Raw genomic sequence first — 27,583 nt, forward strand, 5'->3', positions numbered from 1 at the left:
TGTACAAGGCCTGAGTTTGAGGTTGCAGATAGTGGAGAAATTCATCTTAACCAAGAGCTCAGGAAACCACGGTCTCCTTCCATGTACAATTTGGGGTTATCTCTTGATATCCTGAGTGTGAGTGGCCTCCTGAATGCTGACTGATGTCATGTTTGCGACCTTCATATGCTTTTCCCGGTAGCTATAGCCACAGCCCTGCCAGTTCAGAGGGCTGGTCTGGAGAACCCAAGGCTAGCTTTGAGTTATTCTCATTCTCTTTTTCTTGCAGAATTGTCCTTGCCAAACTTCACAAATATAACCCGTGGATTTTATATTTCTTTTGCTTTTCAGATCTACATATTTTCCTGCCCAAATCTCTAAAAGTCATTTTACTTGAGCTGAAAGTCTATAATTCTTGCAGAATTTTTCTTTATTGGGGTCACAGAATTCCCACAAACATTTAAGTAATATCAGGTTGAATCAGAGGGTAGCACTGGCTATTTATCCTTAAAGTCCAAGGACATTTTACTGGCCCTTTCCAGCAGATCACCAATTGCCATCCCTGGCAACACACTATGTGTTGTGTACAGTTAAACTGCCTCAAAAATTGTCATTCAAACAACTTGACCTTAATTTATGCCCATCAGGGTGGTTAGAGAATCACTGCCCAGGTGTGTCCAGAGACAGCTGCCCACCAAATCCCAATGATTTACACAAAATCCAGCAGGATTTCCCACTGCCTGCTGCCTCATTGTCCCCAGAAGAAGGCTCCACTGCCCACCCCCCCCATCCCCCCCGGGCCTCTGGGTAGACTGCTTTGAAGTTGATGAATTGTCAGGAAAAGGTCCATAGCATGCAACCACAGCAGAGATGACCAGAGGTCAGAGCTGGCTCCTGGACTGGATAGGAGTGACTTTATGGAAGATGGCATGCCAGTTTCCTCACCAAGGTGACAATAACAGGGGCTCCTAAAAAGCTAGCCTAGTATCTTCATTTTGGGGGGGATTGAAACACATGACCTTCAGTTCCTCAGAGAAGTGAAAGTAGCGAAGAGGAATCCAGTCATTCCTGTTATCCACAGGCTTTGTAAGTCGAGTGTGACAGGAGGTGGCAGAAGCCGGCACTCCCAGCACTGCTGTCTTCTCACCCAGCCTGGAGCCTGAGTAGTGCCACGATGTCCCTGAGTCTGTCTACCCTGCTGCTTCTCCTCCTCACCTTCCACAGTGCCCTGGCCCTGAGGCTCTGCTCCTTCAACGTGCGGTCCTTTGGGGAAAGCAAGAAGGAAAACCAAAATGCCATGGATGTCATTGTGAAGGTGAGCCCCCGTTCCTATCAGTGGGATCCTGGACAAGACTCATGCCCTCTCCTCTGTCTTCAGATTTTAGGAGACTCGGGAGGAGTTTAAACTTTGCCTTCAGGGCAAAGGTAGCAGGTGGCTTGGAACTGGTATTGACAAGAACAGCAGCAGTCACAATAACCACTTCAGCTCTCAGTGCCTCCTGCCATCTTCTTCAAATTTCAAAACAGGGCTGATAACTGCTCCCACAGAAGTGGGAGGGCTACCTGAGCAGGTAAACGTAAGCCTCTTAATACAGGTATCTGGGTTGTAGTAAATTCCAGAAAAGGACTGACTGACGAGGATGATTTTAGAACCAGTTATTGAATGATTGTGTCAGGCACTGTAAATACAAGATTTCATTTCATCATCTCATAAGCAAGGATCATTAGTCCCCACGCAGAGATGATGAACAAAGAAAGGTGAAGCAGCACAAACAGCTGCTGAGTGGAAGGGAACTGGGATGCCGGCCCAGCCTGGTCTTCCAGACCATCGATGAAGCTTGCTTCCTCTATTCCTCCCAACTCCTAATTCTACTCTTCCTCTGCACTTAGACTATGCTGTCCTTGGTAACATGGCCAATATTTGCAGATGCCAAAAAACACATTTCTCTGGAGACAAGTCAATTTGTCTGACAAGTCAATTTTTTTTTTTTTTTTTTTTTGGTGCAGGGCTGGGGGGGACTAAAACTTTTCCTAGGGCTCTGGTGTGGTGGTTATTACCTTAAAAAACCCAGAGGCCCCATGGTGTGGTGGGAATGCAAAGAGCCCTAGATTCAGATCCCACCTGTCAGCTCTAAGAGCTCTAGAGTTCCTTCACCTCCCTCAGCTTCCAGGCCTGTTCCATAAAGTGGAACAGCACCAGCACCAGCTGGTTGAGAGCTCAGGGGGTGAGACCCCCAGCAGAGCCTGCCACGGGCGGGTGTTTGTGTTGTCAGGCAGAGAGTGTGCTGACATACTCTTGTTCCCTCGATGGTCTTCAGCCCTGGTCATCCCTGCCCCTCGGATGGCCCAGGGACCTCTAGACGTTATTGTTTAACCAGGACAGCTGTGCCAAGCCTGTGGGAGCCAGGACACGCGGCTCAACGGGGAACTCTGACATGGAAGGAAACTATTTCCTCACTCCTTTACATAGGCCACACAGAGCATGGGAACCAAGCTCACTTATTCCACCCTGGAAATGTCACCACAATCTTGCAGGCTTTTTTTTTTTTTTTTTTTTCTTCTGTAGTGATTCCATTTCCACATGAAGCATCTCCCTTGGGCTACTGTATCCTACCAAGTGTGTCTAAGTCTTTGTCGGGCTGGGGATGTAGCTCAGTTGATAGAGTGCCTGCTTGGCATGCACAAGATCCTGGGTTCAATCCCCAGCACCACAAAAAATAATAAATAAATAAAGTCTTTGTCAAGGCTGCCTTACCCTCCTAGGCACTGCAACACCATCCTGTAAACAGAGGCTGTTCTAAAGCACTACCAGAGTCACTTAGCAGAGCAGTTAAAATTAAACCCAAATGCCAGGTATTCAAAACAGTGTTGTGTCCAGGATCTGTCAGCTGGGCACCTATTATTGGCCAGGACTTATATTCTTATTTAATATTATGACACAGGTGGCATTTTCCCCACTTTAACTGAAAAAAAACTGAAGCTCAGGGTGGTGAAGTGACTGTCCAGGTTTCCGTAGCCAGTTGCGGTGGGGTGCAGGGGGGACACCTGTGTCAAACGCAGCCGCACAACTCATCCATGTAAGCTGGGATGCCTCTTCTACTCCTCGTATGGACTTGTCCCTTTGGAGATAACTCCCCATAACCACATTGTCCTCCTCACCTTCACTGGAAGTTAGAGGACGAGGTAGGCCGCCTTCTCCATCTGGGTTTGCCCTCCCCGACCGTGGGCAGTTTTCCAGATGCCAAGCCCTGCCCAGGTGAACTGGCTTCTGCCTGTGTTCTTCAGTTTGTGTCCCTACAGTGCACAGCTTGTTCACCCAACAGATACTCACTGAAGGCAGATGATGTGGCAGATACCCCGAGGCACTGGGGGTGTGACAGTGGACACGGAAGGCATTGTCTTCTTCCCAGAGCTCATAGCACATAATTATGGTTTCTGAGTGCTTACTATGTGCTGGGCCCTTGCTAGGTAGTATCTAAGTTCAGCCTCACAACTCCTCTAGTTGTCATGTTCATTTTATAGGCAAGGCAGCAGGAGCCCAGAGAGGCAAAGTAAGTTGCCCAGGGTTGTGAAGCACACAGGTGCAAGGTGAGGATTAGAATACAGGGTCTTCCCCACCACACTGTGCTGCTCCCTGGTTAGAGATGTGAAATACAGTTTCATGAGCCTCACACCATCCATGATATTTCTAGAGTCCTCCAGACAGTCCCTTCTCCTTTTCTCAGGCCCAATCATGACACCCCTGCCAAATTCCATCAATACTAGCCACACATAGCCCTTTGAATTCTCATTCTTTCCTGTAAATAGTCGGGAATTTGGCTTTAGTCAGGGAAATCTCAGAGTTTCAAGACATGGCTCTGGGGCCCTCATCCTTGGAGTTTTCTCACAAGGAGATGAAATATTTTCCCAGTCCTCTGGTCTGAAATTGAAGCAAGGAAAACATGTGTCAAGATTGTATTTGAAAACTAAATATTCAATGATAGGGGAGAAATGCTTACAATGTAATGTCAGGCTAGAGAGGCAAGACTAAAATTATATAATAAATATCACCACTGTTCACTGAGCACCTTCTCTGTACCAGGGACCAGATAGAATTTTATATCCATCATATCCTTTGGGGATTCTTTTAATTTCCATGGGAAGGGTATTATTTTTCCCAGTTCATAGATAAGGAATCTAGGGGTTCAGGGAGGTTAGGTGAACTTCTCAAGGTCACACAACTGGTGAGTGATAGAGTCAAGATATGAACCCCAAGGTCATTTAATTCAAAGCCTATAGTTAGAACCAATGAGCTAATCATTATGATGGTAAATTTGTGAATAAGCATAGAAATCATGAGGAAAGTCTGAGTGGTGGGGTGACAGGTCATCTGTGACTTTTACAATCTTCTCTGTCTTCTGGATTTTCTAGACTTTCTATAATAAGCACCATTATTTTTACTATTACAAAATTACAACACAATTTTTTTTTTTTGTGGTACTGGGGAGTGAACCCAGGGCCTCATGTGTGCCAAGCATGTGTTCTATCACTCAGTTATATCTGCAGCCCAACAAAATTATTTTTAGAAAAATTAAATAGGGGGCCTGGGGTTGTGGCTCAGTGGTAGAGTGCTTGCCTAGCATGTGTGAGGCACCGGGTTCGATTCTCAGCACCTCATATAAATAAATGAATAAAAATAAAGGTCTGTCAACATCTAAAAAATATTTTTAAAAAATTAAATAGGGAAGTAATTTCCATTTTTTCAGTGCTACAAGGAAGATTTAAAAATGAAAGATATGTGTGCTTCATGAATTGCCCCAACTGCTTCCAGAGTGGGTCCTCCCTCTCTCCTTCCTTTCTTTCACTCATGCCAGATGCTGCGGATAAAGTTGTGAATAAATTAAGGACTAGCATGTGCTCTGGCACACAGCAGACCCATGATAAAATTTTGCTGGATGGATGAACCAATGGATGGAGAGATGGGTGGGAGTGGGAGGATACATACACGAATGGCTGAAGGCCGACTGACCAAAATTACAGGTTCCATCCTTCAGAAGAATTCTGAAAATGGGCTCTTGAGCCCCTGCTCATTACAGTGTAGATTCTTGTCTATAGGAAATATTTCCAGAGATGCCAAGGAGACCAGCCAAGGGAAGTGGAAATCAGTAAGAGCTGGAGATGCGGGGCTCAGAAGTGCTTGTTAAGCAACACATGGCTTATAAACAGGAAATCTGAAAGCTGAGCTCTCTCAGCAAAGGGCGTCTGAACCCATGGCCTATGTTTGCTTTGTACCAATTTCAATGGGTCACACAAAAAAGAACTTTTTGGGGGTACTGGGGATCTAGAGATTGAACTCAGAGGTGCTTTACCATGGAGCTACATTCCCAGCCCTTTTTATCTTTTATTTTGAGAAAGTCTAAACTGCTTACTAAGTTGCAGAGGCTGGCCTCGAACCTGTTATTTTCTTGCCTCAGCCTTCTGAGCCACTGGGGTTATAGGCGTGAGACACTGTGCCCAACAGGACCTTGCTCTTTGAGGAAGAGCTATCACAAGTACATGCTGATCTCCTTGGCTACTAAGTGTAGTGGTCAAGAAGCGGCTCAAGGGCAGATGTCCCATTATCTCATATTCCCTTGGTGTTCAGATCACAAAAGTTCACTGAGTTTCAGAGTAACCAACTACATAGTAGGGACAGTAACAAGACCACATCAAAGGGTAACCATGAAAATTTAGTGAGTCAGTAATAAGAGCTAACTTTTATGAAGCTTTCACTGTGTGCCAGTCATGGCATTATGTTCATTATATAAGACAACTCATTTAATTTACACCTAATAAGTTAGAAATGCACCTGTCATGTCCTAATAAATTCTGGCCACCATCTCCTCTCCCAAAATTTCTCCCTGTGATGGTACTATTCTTCTAAAACATGATTTTGAGGTTCAATTCCCAGCTTAAAAACCAACAAAAATCCCCTCAAAGCCAAAACAAACAAACCCCAGCCCTAAATGTCCTTTTTATAGTACGGGTGATTGAACTCGGGGTCTTGCACGTGCCTTAGGTACAAGTGCTCTACCACAAAGCTATATCCGCAGTCCCAAAACATGACTTTTAATGTTACATAATGCTCAAGCTGGTGTTTATAATGCCCTATGAACACTTTCTTATTTAGGGATACTTGGGTTGTTTCCAATTTTTTTTTTTTTTTTTTTTTTTTTTTTGTAATGCATTTTCCTCTTTAATCTCAACAAATAATCATAATAATCCACTCTGTGCCTCCAACATGGCTGGTGCTGTTCAGATTTCTAAGTACTTAACCCTCCAGCAACCCTGTGAAGAATGACTATTTTCATCCCAATTTACAGATGAGGAAACTGAGGTGCAGAGTAGTGGTGGATATTTCCTTATAATGGAAGACATTTTTCAAAGTGGGAAAACTGAATCAAAGAGAGTATACATTTTAAGGTTTCTTCCAGAAAGTTGTGGCAGTTGCCAGGGGCTAAACCAGTAGGGTAGCTTGTCCAGTGGCACCCAGCCCCTGGTAAGCCCTGTACAGCTAATACCATGGATTTCAAGCCTTGCTAATGGAAGGATCCAGACTTAGGACAGAGTCTTCCTCCTTGGTCAATACATGGATGGTTCTTAGCCCAGGGCAGCTTCTAAAGGCTGAGTCCCTGGTCACAGGGGCAGTCTGGACAATTGGGTGTTGGTGTCTCTCCATGCTTTACCCTCTGAAGACAGAACTGAAGCATATGCTGTGGAAATGGAGGGCCCATGACATAATGCTCCAGTTTCATGTTCTTTGATGGCCATGTAAGAGGACAAAATTACTTTGGTGGTGCTTAATCCTTGGCCATCAAATCCCTTGGCACCGAGTCACCAGGATCCTGCACACAGAAAGACCTGTGAGGTCACCAAGGGATAAAAGCTTGATCTGCACCTTGGATTCAAGCTGTTGCTCACCCTGAAGGATCTCTCTTACATTAATTTTCCAGTGAATTCCTTCTCACCATCAGGGACTTTTCAAATGCCACCTCCTCCTAGGAGCCTTCCCTGATTCTCTGGGCAGAAGCAAGTCATTATTCCCATATAACTCCCATACACAGATTCTATTTGCCTCACATTGTGGCTAGTTGTTTGCATTTGTCCTTCTCACTGTACTATAAGGCTCTGACAGCAGGGCCTGTATTTTAACAGGTTAGCATGGTGGACTTGGAAGTCACATATCTGAGATCAAATTCTTACTCTCCCACCTATCCTGGCTGTGTGACTTAAGGTAGTCACTCAACCACTTTGAGCTTATTTTCTACCTACATTCAATAGAATAAGAACCAGTTGTCTCATAGGTTGTTCTGAGGCTAAGTAGGTTCATGATAAAAATACCTCTTATAATTATACCTCTTAATTTCTATAGTATCCAGCTTTGCATTTTTAATTACTAAGTGCTTCATATGTTATTTGTTACCATTATTATTTGAATTATTCAAGCAAAGCCAAGAGGTAAGATGTGCAGGGAGTCATGATTATGGGCTCTGGATTGCTTAGGTTCAAATTCTGCCTTGGCCATTTTCTAACTGGGTGGCTGGATAATTAATCTCACTTTCCCTGGGTCTCAGTCTCACTATCTTTAAAATGGACATACAAATAATAAAGATAAAAAATATCAAAAAACCTGCTGGGCACAATTTGTGTGCCTATGTTCCAGCTACTTGGGAGACTGAGACAGGAAGATCGATTGAGCCCAGGAGTTTGAGTCCAACCTGGGCATCATAGGGAGGCCCTATCTCAAAAACAACAAAGTGAACTTAATAAAAGCACCGAATTCAAGGAGTCCTTCATTTAGCTCAGGGTGGAAATTATTCCAACAAGCATTCAATGCACTACTCAAAACACAATCAGTGTCCAATGAAAGGTTTTATAATTTGCAATAAATGATCTCAAACCTCTGGGAATTCTCTCTCTGCAGGTCATCAAACGCTGTGACATTATTCTCTTGATGGAAATCAAGGACAGCAACAACATGATCTGTCCCATGCTGATGCAGAAGCTGAATGGGTAAAGACGAGGGGGAAGGGAGGGATGTTCTGAAGGCTCAAGGGCAAGGGCAAGAGTACCTAAAAAGCACCAGGGAACTGAAACTGGTGTGAGAGCCAGCGCTTACTCTGACCACAAAGTCAGATGGCCCATGCTGCTCAGACTTCCTGCTCTCTCAGCCATGGTCCTAGAACTGTTACCTGACTGTTTTAATAGGACAAAGTAAAATAGGGGGAACAGGTGAGGAGTTAAGACAGACAGAAACGAAAACAAGAGTCTGAGCTAAGTTCGGTTATAAAGACTGAATGTTAACAACAGAAGAATGATCAATACAATTATGATGTATTTCCAGGCTGCAATATCATGCAGTTTTTGTTGTTGTTTGCGGTGCTAGAGATTGAACCCAGGGCCTTGTGCTGCGAGGCAAGCACTCTACCAACTGAGCTACATTCCCAGCCCAGTATCATACAGTTGTTAAAAAAAAAAAAAAAAATCCACATACTACAAGCCACACATGATTACACATACCTGAAATCCCAGCTACACAAGAGGCTAAGGCAAGAGGATCACAAGCTCAGGGCCAGCCTAGGCAGTAGTGAGACTGGCTCAAAATTAAATAAAAAGAGCTGGGAATGGAGCTCAATAGTAGAGTGCCCCTGGTTCAATCCCCAGTACTAAAATTAAAAAATCCTGCTTATAAAATAAGTAATATTCTAGCATGAAATGACAGCTGAAGTATATTGAAAACACAAAGTTTAGAACTATAAGTAGAGCAATCCATTATACCTCATGTTACATTTTACGTGAATAAGGGCAAATTTGTGTTTGGGAGAGCACAGAAGAGGCTGGAAGGGTTGGCTCCAGACTGTTAATAACTCCTGGAGGGTGTGATTGAAAAGCCATTATGGAGTGAGTCAGGGAAGGAATGGGGGACAGTTACTTTATCATACTTCTGTATAATCTGAATATTTTATAATCAGTCCAAGTTGATTTTTTCAATATATTTTTTAGTTGTCAATGGATCTTTATTTTATTTATTTATATTCAGTGCTGAGAATTGAACCCAGTGCCTCACACATGCCAGGCAAGCGTTCTACCACTGAGCCACAACCCCAGCCCCTGTTGCTATTATTTTTAAATTATAAAAATCAACTTGAGGGACTGGGGTTGTGGCTCAGTGGTAGAGCGCTTGCCTGGCATGTGTGAGGCACTGGGTTCAATTCTCAGCACTGCATAAAAAAGTAAATAAATAAAGTTATCATATCCATCTCTAAAAAATATTTTGAAAAAATTAATAGCAACAAAAAAGTAGTGTCCTCACGACATTAGTTGATATTTATGGTTTATATTCTTTCTGAATGATCTGCAAACTCAACTCACTGTGTTAGTTAGCTTGCAATCACTGTACCAAATACCTGAGATAAACAATTTTTAAGGACGAAAGGTTTATTCCATCTCAAGTTCAACTTTGCTAGGTTGCTGGGGCTGGCCTAGAACTTGGAATCATCCTGCCTCGGCTTTCTGAATTGCTGGGATTACAGGCATGCAACACCAGGCCAAGCGTCTCTCAACTGTTTTTTAAAAAGTTAAGATTCAAATGATATGCACCAAATATTGGCAGTGACTATCTCAAGGTACAAATTAACAAGGAATTTAAGAGTAATTTTTCTATGTTTACTGTATTTTCTAGTAATAACGTTATACTCCCCCTTCTTATGAAATAGCTCATGTAAAAGCACAGAGAAAATTCTAATAAAAAACTGTGTATCTATCACGCAGATTTAACAAACAGAAACATCTGGCCATCTGGCCATTATTAGACTTTGATAATTAGTTCTTTAGCAAGGATGGGTCAGTTTGGACTCATAGACCTGGTAAGAGAAAGCTGGGAACGTTCATCTGCATCCAGAGGGCCTCTTGGCTTGCCACACCCTTCTCTGGGCCTTCTTTTTGTTGTTGTTGTTTTAATTTTAGGTGGACACAATACCTTTATTTTATTTTTATGTGGTGCTGGGGTCAAACCCAGGGCCTCCCGCATGCTAGGTGAGCACTCTACCACTGAGCCACAACCCCAGCCCAAGCCTTTGCTTCTTATCTGAAAATAAAGGGTTGCAGCTCAGCTTACTGTTTTTAGCCTCCACAGGTCTTCTGTTTCTGGATCTGATCTTTGAAAAAAAAAGACAGAGGTATTGCAGAGTGGTTAGGAGCCCATGCTTGGCTCAGACTACCTGGGTTTTGATCTTGGCTATGCCACAAACTTGGGCAAGTTACTTCTTTGTACCTCATTTTCCCCATATGCAAAATGGGGATAATGTAAAAGTTATCTAAGGATGATAATTAATTCCGGAATATAAGGTGGGTGAACAGTGCCTTCCATGCAGGCATGATCAGTAAGTGCCAGTGATGTCTATGATTACTAAATGAAAGGGAGTTACAATGGCAAGTGATGATCCAAGGGGCCACAGGCAACAGCTATCACTGATACCCTAACTCCTGGCCAGGCTGCTGCTAACCTGTTTATGTGTGCTATTTCACTTACTCCCCAGAGAACCCTGTGGGGTGGGTAACTATCACTGCTTTCCTTATAGCTGAGGGAATTGAGGCACAGAGAGGAAGGACCTGCCCAAGGTCACCCAGACAGTAAATGGCTGAGCCTATATTTAACCTGGGTCATTCTGACTCAAAGCCAATGCTCTGTTCTTAGCCCCCTCAGTCTTCCTTGGAGTGGCCCTGGTCAGTTTTCAGGAGTATGGGGGACATGTGGGCTCAAAGCATCTCCCCACAGTCAACCTAGAGCAAGTCTTTCTACCACCATGGCTCTCTAACCTGCCTTGACAGTGCCATGGACTCCGACTGCCCCTCCCCACTCCCCTCTTCCTCATTTGTTTTTTTTTTCCCTCTCTCAACCCCCCACCCCCCACTGGAGATGGAGCCCAGGGCCTCCTGCATGTTAAGAGCATACTTTGTCACTATACTCATCAGTCCCCAAGCCTATCTTTTTATCCTCCACAGGCAAGAGGGGCCTTAGTCACCTCACAGCTGAATCATTGCATACAATCTGCAACTCAGGCCTTGGCAGGCTAGATTCAGGACTGAGCCAGTGTTCTGAATTGAGAGCCCAGCAGAATCTAGCATCCTTGCTCCTGGGGCCCCATTGTGGAGTCTGGCTTTGAATGTGTCTTTGAAGCCCCAGGAATTTCTGCAGAGTCTAAGCTGGCCCTAAATACCTACTCTGACACTGAGGCTCTGCCACAGTTGTAGACAGGTCCTAGATCTTTTCATGGATAGATGGAGTGAAACTGCATCAGGCTCTGCCCAAAGTGGAGTTACCAGATGGTTTGGCAAAGGCACAAGAGTGATTTCCCGTGTGTAGGCGAGGGGTGGGGCTCACAGGCTGTCAAGACTATATCCCCATCCCCAAGACATGAACAAGAGTGACTTGAAATCACAGTTCCAGTACTTGGTAGAAAATGCCTGCATTTCAGAGGAGAGAATTTTCTCTCATATGATGAATGATCGATTGGTCATGGACAAGGCCGCCTGATAAGGTCAACTCCATCAGGAAGGAGGTGCAGCAGCTCCAGCAGGTTTTCTGTGCCAGCCTGAATTATCTATGGTCTCAAAGTTCCCACATGTGCAGGCACAGCTTGTGGGTTTTGGAATGAGTCAGATCTGTGTTCACATTCCAGTTTTGGGGGCTGGGATTGTGGCTCAGTGGTAGAGCACTTGCCTAGCATGTATGAGGCACTGGGTTCAAGTCTCAGCACCACATACAAACAAATAAAGGTTCATCAACAACTAGTAAAAATATTTTTTAAAAAAACCCAAATCCCAGTTTTGTACTTATAAGCTATAAAAGGGGGAATTAACAACAGTACCCCTTATAAAAAATAAGGGCTCATGGTAGAGTGCTTACCTAGCATTTGTGAGGAACTGGGTTCAATTCTCAGCACCACATATAAATAAATAAGTAAAATAAAGGTCTATCAACATCTAAAAAATATTTTAAAAAAAGAAAGAAAAAAGGGCTGGGTTGGAATGTAGCTTGGCTCAGTGGTAAAGTGCCTGCCTATCATGCTCAAGGCCCTGGATTTGATTCCTAGTACAACAAATAAATAAATAAATGTTAATTTAAAAAAGGCTGTAAAGGTATGACAAATCAGAGTTCCAATCAATGGTGGCCCTTCATATATATATACATATATATATTTAGTTGTAGGTGGACAGAATACCTTTTTTAAAAAAATGTGGTGCTAAGAATCCAACCCAGTGCCTCATTGTGCTAGGGGAGTGCTCTATCACTGAGCCACAACCCCAGCCATGGTGACTCTTCTTATCAGACTGAAAAGCTATAATCCTCAGTAGTTCTTCCACACAATGCTATTGGGAATATGGAGGCAGATTGGAAGGAACGAGGAAGATGTATGCAGCAGGGAATATTCATTCTTTTGGGGGGTGGGATGGGGTGGGGATGTTCATTCTTTAACATGCAGTGTGAAATCTTCATGTTTTCTAGAAATTCGAGGAGAGGCATAATATACAGCTATGTGATTAGCTCTCGTCTTGGAAGAAACACATATAAAGAACAGTATGCCTTTTTCTACAAGTAAGTACAATCTATGCTGTCTGGAACAGGGTCTACTTAAAATTGTGACCACAAATTCAATCAAATATTATTTCTTCAAAACCAGATTTTGATTTCTAACCAGTTCTCAATGCAATGAAAACAATTGCTGTCAAAACTGGGACTGATACAAAATATTAAATCTTCAAACTGGAAAACATGAGCAGCTTTCTAACACCTAATTTGTGGTTGGTTTCATGGTTGCCTGGGTCAGTTTTTTATTCTTCATGGTCAAGTCTTGGTCCAGGCCTAGAAACCTGAGTTGCCTAGCATGACTGACTCCTGAACTTCATAGTCTTGTTCGTAGTCTTCTCTTCAGTCATGTCTGTCAGAACACTCCCTTGCGGGAGTCCTAGATAACTAGTACAGCCCAGATTTTCAACTCCCCAGGGTCCTGGCAATGAGAAGAGTTGACTCAGCCTTGTTCTTGGGCAAAAGATGCTGCCAGTGTTGCAGCCTGCTCTGAAGGCTAAGGGGACCTGAATCTCTATTTCTTCAAAGACGTAGACAAACAACAGATTGGTGGAGAGCACTTTCTTTTTTCTCTTCTAGGGAAAAGCTGGTGTCTGTGAAGGAGAACTATCTCTACCATGACTATCAGGATGGGGACACAGACGTGTTTTCAAGGGAGCCGTTTGTGGTTTGGTTCCAGTCGCCCCACACTGGTGAGACCCCCAAGGACCTCTTATCCATGAACCTACTGAGTGGCCCCCGAGAGGGTAGCAGAACTGAACACTCGTAGACAGTGTTCCCAGGGCCTGTGCAGCATCTTCGGGGAGGCAGGCTCTAGGCTCAAGATGAGGATGTACTGCTGCTTCTAATCCCTTGAAGGTACTTTGATGGTCCCAGGCTTGCTTCTCAGAATGCTAAAATGCAAGACCACCCAACCTGGATATCATCTCCCAGGATCAGGGACGATTATTCCACTTTTCTTGGAGCATTTAGGCTCATGGAAATTATTTGCTGCAATTCCATGGTCCCTCTCAAATACAACTATCCCTTCATTTTAAAAAACCCCAGTGAGCCGGGCATGATAATCTCAGCGACTTGGGAGGCTGAGGCAGAAAGATAACAAGTTTAAAGGCAGCCTTAGCAACTTAGCAAAGCCCTAAACAATTTAATGAGACTTGTTTTAAAGTAAAAAAAAAAAAAAAAAGCCATGGGGATACACACCTGTAATCCTGGTGACTTGGGAGGCTGAGGCAGGAGGATTGGAAGGGAAGTTCGAGGCCAGTCTCAGCAACTTAGCGAGACCCTGTCTCAAAATGAAAAATAAAAAGGAATGGGGATGTAGCTCTGTGGTAGAGTACCCCTGGGTTCAATCCCCAGTACAAAAAATTCAAACAGTCCCAGTGATGACCACCAAAGGTGAACCCTGGCTGAGAGTTTCACTCTCCTTGCAGTCACTAAGAAGCAATCTAGTAGCCAGGGGAGGAAATCCAAATCATGTGTACCCTAAGCTCTGACAACGATGCTATTGATCCCTGATCGAGTGCTGGCTTCCTTTAACCAGTGCAACACACTACACTGTAGGGACTAGGATCGTTCCCTCTTTACATTTAAGAAGCTGAGGTTGAAAAAGGTCACTTGTCCAGGTCACCCAGATATTGAAGTGGATGAGCCAGGATTGTAACCCAAGCCACCGTTTCAGGAACCCATGCTCTTAACCACCATGCAGTACTCTGTGGAGAGATAATAACTAAGTTTGGCTTGAAGATTGCAGTCACACAGGATAAGATATATTTTCAGTACCTATTAAGTGCCAGGCTGTGTTGAGGGCACCAAACAAGACAGACAAGGCCCCTGCCCTCATGAAGTTTTATTTTAGTAGGGGATACAGATCATGACCAAATAAATATATGCTGGGCTAGAGGTATGAGCATGCATACTTAAAATGCTCAAGCCCTATATTCAATCCCCAATACCAAACAAATACATGTAGTTATATCTACATGTACACCTGTATCATCTATACCATCACATAAATGGTAATAACACCAATATAAACATCCTGAATCATGAAGTTTTATTTACGATTAAAACTTAATTAATTAGTTCAGGGAGGAGCATTTTCAGAAAACAAAAATGGGGGAGAAGGAAGATGATATTGAGAGTGGGAAATGCCCTTCAGAGAGCAAGTATAGTAATTCTCTTTTGTCATGCACACAATTTGCATTAGGATGACGATGGAAAGCCTCCCCACCTCCAAATAATTATTTCTTCTCAAAGAGAGTCCTGAACCTTTGTGCACTGCTAAGCAAACCAGTTTTCCCTGAGCCTCCACCCTGGCCCCTTCCCTACCCCTCCCCTCTATTCTGAAACAGCATTCCCTCTGTGGAGTTTTTGCTCTTGTACCAGGAAATCTATGTCCCCTTGACCTGGGATTAAAGATGGAAAGAGTTAGTTATTTCATTCATCCACCTATCCATCCACCATCCATTCATTCATCTATGTATCCAGTCAACAAATATTTTGGATCACCTTCAGTGTGCTGGGCACTGTGCTAGGTAATAGAGCAAAGAGGATGAAATGACAGACAAGTCTGCCCCCATGGCACTCAGGTTGGACCAAACACAGAAACAAAGAAAATGAGTTCAAAGTATGAAGGAAAAAATCATTAGGGTGCCTTGATACTGGAATGGGGACCCTACCTTAGATGGGGTGACTAGGGATGGCTCCTTGGAGAAGACATGGGGCTCTGACTTGAGAAAGCCAATCATACAGAAGGCTGGAGAAAGGACATTCCAGGTGGAAGGCACAGAGAGCACAGAAGTTCAGAAATGGGGGTGGAGTGTTTAGGGAGATCAGAGAGGTTAAGAAATGAAGCAGAAGCCAAGGAGGTGCACAGCAGGGGTGGCTGGGGCATGAGTCTGCCCCCTGGAGTCCCTTGCTGGTCTGAGAGCTGGCTCCCCCAATGAGTCGTGGCAAGTTCACCCACAGACCCTTAAGGCAGGATTGGGGATGCAGTCACAGGAGGAGGGTCCCAGGAGGAGGTGCTCAGAAGGACAAGTGGTATTGGCAGGCAGGCAGGCAAGCAAGGTTCTGATGTTCACCCTCATGGTCATAACACAGTCTGCAGTGGTGGGGGAAGGTTTTCAGATACTCCACAAGAGGCTATCTTATTTTTTTTTATTTTATTTTTTTTGTGGTGCTGGAGATTGAACTCAGGGCCTTGTGCTTACAAGGCAAGCACTCTACCAACTGAGCGATCTCCCCACCCACCAAAGCTCTCTTATTTTTTAAATAACTTTTTTGGACTTTTTTTCTTGATTATAAAAGGAGTATAAACTGGTTTCAATTTTTTTCAAAAAACAATGTTTAATTAGAAAAAAATTCCCTTAATATAAAAACCAAAAACTTAATATATTTTTAAAAATATAAAATATAGCCTAGTGTGGTGGTGGTGCATGCCTTTAACACCAACAACTCAGGAGGCTGAGGCAGGAGAATTCTGATAGGGCATAGAGGTGGGCAGTGAGAATATAAGGTTAAGAGAATAATTCTATAAGCTAGATCCACTGTGCTGACCCCCACATGTTTTTTGTTGTTGTTGTTGTTGTACCAGGGATTGAACCCAGGGGCACTTTACCACTGAGTCACATCCCCAGTCCTTTGTATTTTTTAGTTTGAGATAGTGTCTTGCTAAAGTTCCTTAGGATCCCTAAGTTGCTGAGGCTGGCCTTGAAAGTGGGATCCTCCTGCCTCAGCCTCCTGAGCCACTGGGATTACAAGCACGTGCCATTATGCCCAACTACTTTCTTTCTTTTGCTTTTTTTTTTTTTTAAAGGCAATTTCCCTGCAGCTCTGCCAGGCTTAAGTCAACAGGATATATTACATTCCTTAGCAAATAATCTGTTATCTGCAGGTGGAATGCAGGCCTGAAATACCAATAAGAAGAACACAAGTTACCCAACAGGGGAAATTTTTGTGACCCTTACACAGACCAGACCTAGAACTCAGGGAGGATAAGGATAATTCCCCTTACCCATAAAAATGTGTAAGAACTGGTTCCAATTAGAACTGGTGACCTAGGGTTTTCATGTGTAGTAGGGACTTGAAAAAAAAGTGACCTAGGGTTTTCATGTGTAGTAGGGATTTGAAAGTCTGATGTCATCCTGCTGTCAGTCAAAAGTGAAGAGGTTGGGGCTGGGGCTGTAGTTCAGTGGCAGACCACTTGCCTAGGATGTGGTGAGGCACTGGGTTCAATCTTTAGCACCACATAAAAATAAATAAATAATGGCATTCTGTTCACCTATAACTACAAAAATAAATAAATAAATAAATAAATAAATAAAGTAAAGAGGGAGACCTGGGCAGGACTCTCTGGAAACTTCCATGGGCACCCCACTAAATCTGGAGGACAGGAAAGGCATGAGGTCCTTCTCCGTTCTGAGAGCACCCACTCTCTCCCTTGAAAGTGTCCACCTTTCCCTTCTCCTATCCCCTCTAATAAACTCATGCCTGCTATTCTAAGCGACACGTCTGAAATCTTTCTGGCACGATTTCAGGAATCAAAGTAAAGAAAGGCCTTTGGGACTGCCTCATGCCCAAATGCCTCATGCCTTATGGCAAGCATCTGCCCTATAACAAATTTCAAGTTCAAGACCTGCTTGAGCAACTTAGCGAGACTCTGTTTCAAAATAAATAAAGGAGCTGGAGACCTAGCTCAGTGTTAGGGTGCCCCCAGATTCAATCTCCAGTTTAAGAAAAAATGAAGAAGAAGAAAATACAACCTTAAATAAGTACGATTTTTATTTATCAATTAAAAAATAAACCAGTAGAAAAATACAGACTTGCAAGAAAAAGGAGAGAGAGAGAGAGAGAGAGAATATCCATAATGCCAGCAAGGAACACTGTCTATCAGCTTTCTCTTTTCTCTTGGCATTGAAGGGCAAGTGGGAGAAAAGAGCTTTGTTGTTGTGGTGGTGGTAGTGGTGGTGCTAAGGACTGAACACAAGGGTGCTCTACCAGTGAGCCGCATTGCAGCTCCTTTTTTAGTTTTTATTTTGAGACAGAGACTTGAAAAGTCTCATGAAGGCTGTCCTTGAATTTGTGACCTCTTGTCTCAGCCTCTGGAATCACTGGGATTACAGGTCTGTACCACTGCACCCAGCAGAAAAAAAGTCTTTCATGTGCTAAAAACAAGCAGCCCAATGACCCAAGATCATTAAAATCTCAGCCACTGGCTAGACCCTCTGGGATCTGGGGACCCACAAGATACAGCCCATGCCTTCTAGAAGAAAACACCTATTTCCACAAGTAGTGTCGAAGTGTGTTTGGCAAGGAAAGTGTGTGACCTCCTCTGTTTCCTGTTTTCCCAGCTGTCAAGGACTTCGTGATTGTTCCCCTGCACACCACCCCGGAGACATCCGTTAAAGAGATTGATGAGTTGGTTGATGTCTACAAGGACGTGAAATGGCGCTGGAAAGCAGAGGTGAGGACCTCTGTTTGTCACAGTCCCCTCCTTGTGAAGGAGGATGAGGGGGCAGGTATGTGCAGGTCACCACCACTTCACAGTCTCATCTTAAGATCTCTCCTCAGCCCTAAACATCATTCATATATATATATATATATATACATACATACATACACACACACACACACATATATATATTCTTTTTTTTATTAGTTGTAGATGGACACGATACCTTTTATTTATTTATTTTATGTGGTGCTAAGGATCAAACGCAGTGCCTCATACATGCTAGGCAAGTGCTCCACCACTGAGTCACAACCCCAGCCCCTAAACATCCTTCTTGCTAAATCTGCCTGGGCACCATCCACGTGGGACTAGGAAATTCATGATCTGAACCATTTATAATGTATGTAACGTTTTTACTGAGTAAACTCACTTGTGCTAGGCACCATGCTGAGGCTTCACAAGAATAAGTGTGCTCACCAGGTGCAGTGGTGCACACTTGTAATCCCAGTGGTTGAAGAGGCTGAGGCAGGAGGATTGCAAGTTCAAAGCCAGCCTCAGCAATTTAGCAAGGCCTTAAGCAACTCAGCAAGACTCTATCTCTAAATAAAATATAAGAAAGGGCTGGTGATGTGACTCAGTGGTTAAGCACCCCTGGGTTTAACCCCTGGTACCCAAAAAACAAAAGAATAAGTGTACTCAATCCTCCCCAAAATCCCAGGAAGTTACTGTCATCAGTCCCACTTTGCAACTAAGAAGAGAGGCACAGAGGAGTCAGGGGTGTTTCCATTGCAAGTGACAGGTTCTCAAAAGGGCTCATTGAATGGAGGAGCAAATTATGTCTGTCATCCCTCCAGGCCTCCATTATTCCCTCATCTGGAGGTCAGGGACAGGACCACCTGTGGCCATGAAGGTCTATCAAAGCTCTTGGTAAATGTGGAAGTGCTCCAGAGGCTGTTCTTCCACATTCCTCTTTTCTTCTTTCGAGATGTGACTACTATGATTCTCCTTCCTCCTCCTCAGTTCCGTGCTCAAAGTGCAAAATGAGTGAAATTATGAACATAGTTGGTCAGAGCTGGAACATGGAACAGACAAGGGCTGCATTTTCATTATTTATTTGTAAATAGCAGGACAAGGGAAAGACTCATCTATTCATCCCCCAAATTATGAAATCATTCATTCCTTCAACAAGAATATATTGATCATCTACTGAGCATTAGCCCTAGGGAGGTATCCGTGCCCAGAGGTGAACAAGAGGGGAAACACTTATGATGAGGTGCCTTTAGTGAGGCAGATCGGATTTCAATTCTTGACTTTACCACTTGAACTGTCCAGCTGTGTAGCCTAGAGCAGGTCACTTAATTCCCCTCTCCTGTTTCTGCTGGGTTTAGTGGCACCTCCTACCTCCTAGTGTTTGTTGTTGTAAGACATAATTTGAATTTTATAAAACACTTAATGCTGGCCCTGCCATATAGTGAATGCTCAGCAAATCACCCCTGCATTAGTAGAAGCTGGTGATCACTCAGGTTAGGGATGACACCCTGTCCTCAACTGTGCCTATTAATCTCAGGAGAACTCTGATTGCTGAGGTCAAGATGAAATGTCCCTGAAGAAAACTCAGAAGTCAGCAACTACTCCAAACAATAGCACAAACAAGGAAATCTGACACTTCCTCTGCATTGTGGAATGTTAAAATTCTATTCCAAGAGCCCTGCAGGGAAAAACACTTCCAACATAGAAAGTTTCTGTTGGTGGCCTGGGGTGGGGATGAACCCCTCACCCAGTGACCCCTTCCCCTTAAAACTCCTCCCATTTCCTCAAAGGACTGAATTTCCACAGGAATAAGTATCCAATCTCAAAAAACAATAGGAAAGAGATAGTAGTGCCAGTTCACCATCCAAGTACATTTTTCCCACTTGGAAACAAAGAATTTGGTTGATTCATATGTTTTCGCCCTGCAGCTACATGAGCCAGACAAAAGATGCACAGGAATATCTTAGCTAGATGCTCCTATTCCTACCTACTTCTGCAGCTGAACCTACAGAGACACGGTGATTAAGAACAGGAGGGAGAAGTGATAGCAAACAGCCTCCTTTCCATTAAGAACACCCTACTTGGCTACGGATGCAGCTCAGTGGTAGAGTGCTTGCTTGTCTAGCATGCAGAAGGCCCTGGGTTCCATCCCCCAACACTGTAAACCACAACAAAAAACTCACCCTCCTTGTACTCACTTGCCAGATAGCCATCAAAACTCAGACTCATGGGATCGGGGTTGTGGCTCATTAGTAGAGTGCTTGCCTAGCATGTGTGAGACACTGGGTTCGATGCTCAGCACCATAAAAAATAAATAAATAAAATAAAGGTTAAAAAAAATCCCCTCAGACTCAGTTGTAAACGGCAGCCTGTTCTTTTAAAAAGAAACTTAAGCCCACTAGCAGTCTGCTAAGAACTGTCATAGCAAAGTACAAAAAGACTGGGTGGATTAAACAATACAAAGTTGTTTCCCCACAGTTCTGGAGGCTCAAAGTCCAAGATTAAGAAGCAGGGTTGCTTCTTCCTGAGGGCCTCTCCCCTTGGCTGGTAGATGGCCATCTTCTTCCCATGCCTCTGCTGTCTTCCCTGGGTGTCTATCCGTATGCTAATCTCCTTTCGCTCTTTCCTTGCAATGCTAGATAGGGAACCCCGGCCTGGTGCTGGCATGTGCTGTACCACTGAGCTAATTCCCACCACTCCCCTTTCTTATAAGGCAGCCAATCCTATTAGATTAGTGAGATAGGGATTTAGGATAAGGAGAGAGAAATATGGAATCTTAAAGGCAACACCCTGGGGCTGGGGTTGTGGCTTAGTGGTAGAGCACTTGCCTGGCATATGTGAGGCCCTGGGTTTGATCCTCAGCACCACATAAAATAAAAGAAATGCTGTGTCCACCAAAAACAAAAAAATATTAAAACAAAAACAAAAAAAGGCAACACCCTGAAGCCACTGAAATGCAGAGTCGAGTCACTGAGATGCAGAAAACAGTTGTAAACCTTGGCCCAAGCTCTTACAAAATGAGGGAAAACTGGAGTGAAATTGTGCAGCTCCCCCATGGATCCACATCCAATCCAGCCCCTGATATATCCCTTCTATAAATATTGAACCACTAGCCCAAGTCAGGGCTGCTTCTCACTCTTGAGACAGCTCACATTCTCCCTTGAATGTGTACCTGCCTTCTTAAATAAACCTCTGTCTATGCCTTTGTCTGGCTCATGCTGAAATTCTGTTCCATCACACATGCCAAGGTCCTGAGTTGAGTTCCCCTCTCTTCCAAAAACTCCTCAGATCCTTCTTCAGAGACATCTCTTCTCCCATGACATTAGGGCCCACCCATCTGAACCCATATGATGTTATTACATGTTTAAACACCCTGTCTCCAATCATGGTCACATTATACTATACTGGGGGTCAGGACCTCAACATACGGATTGGGGTGGGAACACAATTCAATTCTAACAGATCCCTTTGTTGATTGGGCATGTGAGTTGGTATCATTGCTGATAATCTCTGGGAAAAGTGTTGTGCAGCAGTGACCACCAGGTGATGCTTCCAAAATGTGCCCTTTCAGAATTTCATTTTCATGGGTGACTTCAATGCTGGCTGTAGCTACGTCCCCAAGAAGGCCTGGAAAAACATTCGTTTAAGAACTGATCCCAGGTTCATCTGGTTGATTGGGGACCAAGAGGACACCACAGTTAAGAAGAGCACCAACTGCGCATATGACAGGTAGGTGGCTCTGCAGGTCTGCTAGCCCCTATAGTGCTTGCTGTGTGCTGGAAAGACCAACTCCCTTCAGGCAGATGAAGCACAAGGCTTGGAGAGCCAAGTCACCTCTACTTCAGAACCCTCAACCACAGGCCCCGGGCAGTGTACGAACTGCGTGACTCTGCCTTGGGCATTAGCACTGCCTGTTTTTTATTTATTTATTGTTTTTGGCGGGGGGCAGGGTGGCAGGGAGGTGGCATGGGAAGTGCTAGGGATTGAACCCAGGGCTCTGCACACAAGGCAAACACTTTACCACTGAGCTATACACCCCAGCCCCACAGCACTGTCTTTGACGTCAGACAGGTTGGGTTCAAATCCTGATTCTACCATCTAATAGATCTGTGACCAAAAGACTCAGGCTCTCTGTGTCTTCATTTCCCCGCTTGTAAAATGGAGATTAGTAGTGCCTCATCCATGAAGATGAGGATTAAATGAAGTAACGTATAAATCTGCAAGCACGCCTGGGGTATGGAAGTGTTCGATCCATTCATTTGCTGCTATGTATACCATCACAAAGATACATCGCAGCTTAGTGACCCAGTCTCCTTCACTGATCATTAGAGTATTAGATTATTACCAAGAGTTCACTATTATAAACATTGCTGAAATCAACATCCTATGTATTCATTTTGTGCAGATATTTCTGATTTCCTCAGGGTATAACCATAAAAATGAGAGCAATTCCTGCAAAGGATTTGCATTTTTAAAGCTTCTGCTATGCATTCCTCAATGCAAGCGAATACATTTAAGTAATGGCATCGGGCTGGGAAAGTTTCAAGGACTTTCACTTTTGCTCCTTCAATGTAGAGGGAAGTGGAAGTGCCTGAAGCATTAAACATCAGTGATTGTCCACATCAAAGACCACAGGCAGGGAAACCCCTGAGAGTCTGGTCCAATGGGTGGCCACAGTTCCCAGAGCTCCGCCTGCTGTTGAGGGGAGCATGAGTTGTCACGAGATGGCCATCTGTGGGAGACAGCCTGAAGTTCTCACTTCTCAGTCTCAAGGTCTGGCTTTCATTTCCATCCTTTGGCCTCCCTTGTTCCTCTTGGGGGCTTTCAAGGCTAGGGTTCCCTTTGTACATTTCATTGCTCCAACTTTCAAAAGTGGAAACCCAGGGTGGGAAGTTTAGACTGAGCATCCAGACCTCCCTCTCCCCTTCTTAAAGGGCCTCCAGCCTAGCTGGGGAGATCACACATGCCACTCGTGGGACCTTGGACAAGTCACATCCCTTCTCCAGTCCTAGTGTTCTGTCAATAAGAGAAGACTTGATCAAAAATAATGATGCAAAGAATAGCTAATCACAAGGAAAGGTGTCCACAGCAGATCAAGTTGGATGGTGAATCTGGTTAAGAAAAGGTGTTTCAGCTGGATATGGTGGAGCACTCCTGTAATCCTGGTGACTCAAGAGGCTAAAGCAGGAAAATCCCAAGTTTGAGGCCAGTTGGGGCAACTTAGTAAGATCCTGCCTCTAAATAAAAAATAAAAAGGACCAGGGATATAGCTCAGTAGTAGAGTTCTATTCAGTAGTAGTAGAGTAGTTCAGTCCTCAGTACTGGAAGCAGGGGGTGGGGGAGATGCTTCCTAAAAAGACCCTGATTTATACACATGTATGCCAAATGATGGTGGGATTACACATAATTTTTTCAAGATTAGTTTTTTATTTTGATGTTCTAAGTTTTCTGGCTTCCATAACAATATACATTTTGTGGTTTACAAATGATGTTTAAAATATGGACTTAGGCCAGATGCAGTGGCACCTGTCATCCCAGATATTTAGGAGGATGAGGCAGGAAGATCTCAAGCTGAAGGCCAGCCTGAGCAGTTTAGTGAGACCCCGTTTCAAATTTTAAAAAGTTTTAAAAGGGCTGGGCACATAGCTCAGTGGTAGAGACCCCTAGGGTTTAATTCCCAGTACCGCACCCCCCGCACCACCCCTGCCAAAAAGAATTTAGATAAGATGGTCTCAATTCAAGCCTTTGCTTTATGTTCAAATATTTATTGAATATCTCCCATGTGTTAAACACTGGTGGACATGCAAACATGTTCAGATCCGATCTGTGCCCTGGCCCAGGCTGAGAAAACAACATGAAAAGCAGACCTGTACATAGTCCTAGAAATCAGAAACAGAAGAACCTTAAATATGTTGCTTATGCTCTCTGCTGAGTTAAAAAAAAAAAAAGGCTTTCACCAGGCATGGTAGCTCATGCCTATAATCCCAGCAATACAGGAGGCTAAGGCAGAAGGATCACAAGTTCAAAGCCAGCCCTAAACAACTTAGCCAGAACCTGTCTCAAAATAAGCCAGGCACAGTGGTGCATGCCTGAATCCCAGCAGCTCGGGAGGCTGAGGCAGGAGGATTGCGGGTTCAAAGCCAGCCTCAGCAAAAGCAATGCACTAAGCAACTCAGTGAGACCCTGTCTCTAAATAAAATACAAAATGGGGCTGGGATGTGGCTCAGAGGTCAAGTGCCCCTGGGTTCAATCCCCAGAACCAAAAAAAAATTGGAAAACCTAGGTGGAGAAGCATGGAGAAGCATGGAATAATAGTTTGCCTCATCTTTCTTTCCTTAGTCAGGATCTTATAGAGTCCCACCTGGTTCACCCCACTTGGGATAATGTTAGATTCTACTTCCAAAACTTATTTCAATACCACATTCCCACTGGTGGCATCACTACAAAGCACCTATACTGTGATTTTTCCTTATTTTTTTTTAAATCCATTAGTTTCTTCTTTTTATTTATTTTTTCAGATGTTGATAAATCTTTATTTTATTCATTTATTTATATGTGGTGCTGGGAGTCGAACCCAGTGCCTCACATATGCTAGACAAGTGCTCTACCACTGAGCCACCACCCCAGCCCCAAAATCCATTAGTTTCTTAGTGAAATAAATTAATTTTTAAAGGACGTGATTACATTTTTCTTTATGGCTGAATATTGACCAAATCATATCATTATATTGTGTTCATGTACAAATATGTAACAACAAATCCTATCATTATGTACATACAGCCATAATGCACCCCAAAAAAGCCCAGTGAAAACTGCCCAGTGTTAAATTCTGTCTTAATTCTTTTACCTGCAGAATGCTTGCAGGTGGCAATTTGTCTTCTCTTTGTCAAAATGGGGCCTTAGGGAGGTTTTACAACAAACCAGCACCTACCTGAGAATTTCTCCATAATCAAATCAGAAAAAGTAAAAAACGACAGAAAGGGGAACAACATTCTTAGTATGCAAGCCACTGCTGCACGGTATAGTGTTAATGGATCTTAAATAAAATCTGCTCTTAACATACTGGACACGGTGGTCCACATCTGTAATCTTAGCATCTCAGGAGGCCAAGGTAGGAGAATTGTAAGTTCAAGGTCTGTCTCAGTCCCTGTCTCAAAATAAAAACTAAAAAGGACTAGAGATGTAGCTCTGTGGTAAAGTGCCCCTTGGTTTAATTTCCAGTACTGAGGGAAAAAAAATGCTCTTGTACCACCACGGAACCTGCCCACACAGGGAACACTGTCCTGGTGCCCATAGAGCCATAGCAGACACAGAACCTATTTTGCAGGTGAAGGCACTGTCCTCTAGGGTGACAAACTAAAACTACGTATTGACTTGAAGCACCACTTGAAAGGGTCAGGCTGTTTAGACAGTTCCAGATGTCAAACACAGACCTTGGTTTGATTTCAGAAATCAATAGTGTGGATTAACATGACTGTCTTCCCTCCTCTTGTTCTAGGATTGTGCTTCGAGGGCAAGAGATAGTCAACTCTGTGGTTCCCAAATCAAATAGTGTCTTTGACTTCCAGAAAGCCTACGAATTGTCCGAAGAGGAGGTAAGACTGCCATCTTGGCTTTCTGTGTTACTGTCCTGGAAAGATGTGCTGATGTCATCCTTTGAGATGACCACTGAAGATACCACATTGGGCCACTGGACCTAGGAGTGTCAATACCTATGACTCTGTGATTTGAAAACCTGTAAAAATTTCTAATGGCACTGGATCATGCTCAACAGTTCTGCTAAAATGACTTCAGGCATTTCATCTTCCCTCTCTGTTCCTGAATTTGCTTATCACCAAAATGACAACATATACCACTTATCTTTTAATTCTCAGACTAACTCTATTTTCTTCTTTCAGGCCCTGGATGTCAGTGACCACTTTCCAGTTGAATTTAAACTACGGACTTCAAGGGCCTTCACAAACAACAAAAAATCTGTTGCTCCAAAGAGAAGAAAAAAGACCAAACGCTCTTAAATACAAAGGCACCATTTTATTAACCATTTCTTGCCTCTAAATTAAATGCTTCTAACAGTTATTAACTACTCTCTGCATACTCTAGAAATATGACTGGTCCAGCTGCTTTCACTTTCCACTTGAGTTAATTCTGCCTTGAGTCAAATTGAGAGGAGAATCTTCTGCCATCCCTTCTGGCTCATACCTCCCATGAACTGTCCTAAAGGAAACTTTGTGATGCAAAAGAATGACCTTAGCTCCCAGAGCTAGAGCCCCCTTGTCACTGGTCCTGTACTCAACCCTGCTCTGCAGGAGGCTGCAGGGCAATGACAGATAGCTTTCAGTCCTCATTTCTAGGAAATGAGCAGAAATGCCAAGGCCCCAACTGCACCCCATTTTGGGGCAATGCACCCCATTACTTGGGTTTAAAACCATATCTTCAGTCTGAGGTCAGGTCACCATCACATCTTACAGGGATGGATTAGGCCACTCCCACCTGTTCTCCCTACCTCCAAACTGATCTCCTTCAAGTCAGCGAGTGCAGTAAGCAACAATGTCTTCCTCTGATGTACCATTCAGACCACAGCTCATCCCCATTCTTATCCCCTGCCTATACTCCTTCAGGGGCTCTCATCAGCATGAATTCAGTCTTTGGACACCGTGAAGGTCTCTATTAGCTGGCATCTGACATCACCTTGCACTGTGCTCCAGCAAGACAGCCCTTCCCTGCCCATCCTATGCTCTCCCTCCGTCCAAGCCGTGGCTCCATCCTGTGTGCCCTGCCCTGTCCCAAAGACTGGATTAAGGGCCCTAGTCCCCACATCCTATGCCTTCGTTGCAACATTTACCACATTGGATTTGTCACCAAGGCAGTACTAGAGCTCCTTGGGGGTCTTGTTGTGACAGAGGCCCTGTTGGCTGACTGGGACTTGATTTTTTCAGCAAATGTGCACAGCAACATGGAACCACTTTTGCCTTTACTTAGATGCCCATTTTTACATGTTTTGCTTCGTGTTTCCTGATAGTATGTCTTTGTTCAAGTAGTACATGAGCTGGCTAAATGTGCACACCGTGCCACAGAAGCAGCCGCAGTAAAAAGAAATGTCACCAGAAACCCCATTCCCTCATTTCCCATCTCACAAGCAGCTCCTCTGACCAGCTTAGCGCTCCTCCAGAGGGAGTCGATGCAAAAATGAACATCATATGTAATTAAATAAATAAAGTGTGGCATGCCCTGTGAGTTCACGTCCTTGCTTTCCCCCCTTATGTCAGGGTCAGTGTGACTGATGTAAGAAAGACCATATGCTTGTGCGTTTGCTGTGACAGAAAGTCGAGGCAAATCAAAGGAAAAGAAGTAAAGGTTTATTTGGACTCACAGCTTCAGGGCTTTCGGTCCACGGTGAGGGGACGTCCTCACTCCGGGGCCTGCAGTGTGACAGAACATCAGGGAGAACACTAGGCGTCGCAAAGTTCTCACCCCACAGCGGCCAGACGCAGAGGGAGAGGAAATGGTGGGGTCCCAGC

The 27,583-nt window shown here is 44.0% G+C and overlaps 1 protein-coding gene across 1 annotated transcript; it reads left to right on the forward strand.

Annotated features, from left to right (window-relative positions):
- The first annotated feature begins 838 nt into the window (after positions 1–838).
- DNASE1L3 (deoxyribonuclease 1L3) lies at positions 839–27,294 on the forward strand. Its single transcript, XM_079116486.1, has 8 exons — positions 839–1,294; positions 7,922–8,010; positions 12,506–12,595; positions 13,166–13,278; positions 17,935–18,047; positions 21,637–21,794; positions 25,564–25,660; positions 25,964–27,294. The coding sequence occupies exons 1-8, from the start codon at positions 1,154–1,156 to the stop codon at positions 26,078–26,080; spliced, it is 918 nt and encodes a 305-aa protein (XP_078972612.1). The 5' UTR covers positions 839–1,153; the 3' UTR covers positions 26,081–27,294.
- The last annotated feature ends 289 nt before the right edge of the window (positions 27,295–27,583 follow it).

Source organism: Sciurus vulgaris (assembly GCF_902686455.1).
Source record: "Sciurus vulgaris genome assembly, chromosome: 16".
Classification (NCBI taxonomy): domain Eukaryota; kingdom Metazoa; phylum Chordata; class Mammalia; order Rodentia; family Sciuridae; genus Sciurus; species Sciurus vulgaris.

Excerpts from the sequence above, each read along its gene's own strand:
- DNASE1L3 (XM_079116486.1), top strand. The coding sequence starts at position 1,154 with ATGTCCCTGAGTCTGTCTACCCTGCTGCTTCTCCTCCTCACCTTCCAC. Across the intron at positions 1,295-7,921 it reads CCATGGATGTCATTGTGAAG|GTCATCAAACGCTGTGACAT; the intron begins GTGAGCCCCCGT and ends CTCTCTCTGCAG. Across the intron at positions 8,011-12,505 it reads CTGATGCAGAAGCTGAATGG|AAATTCGAGGAGAGGCATAA; the intron begins GTAAAGACGAGG and ends CATGTTTTCTAG.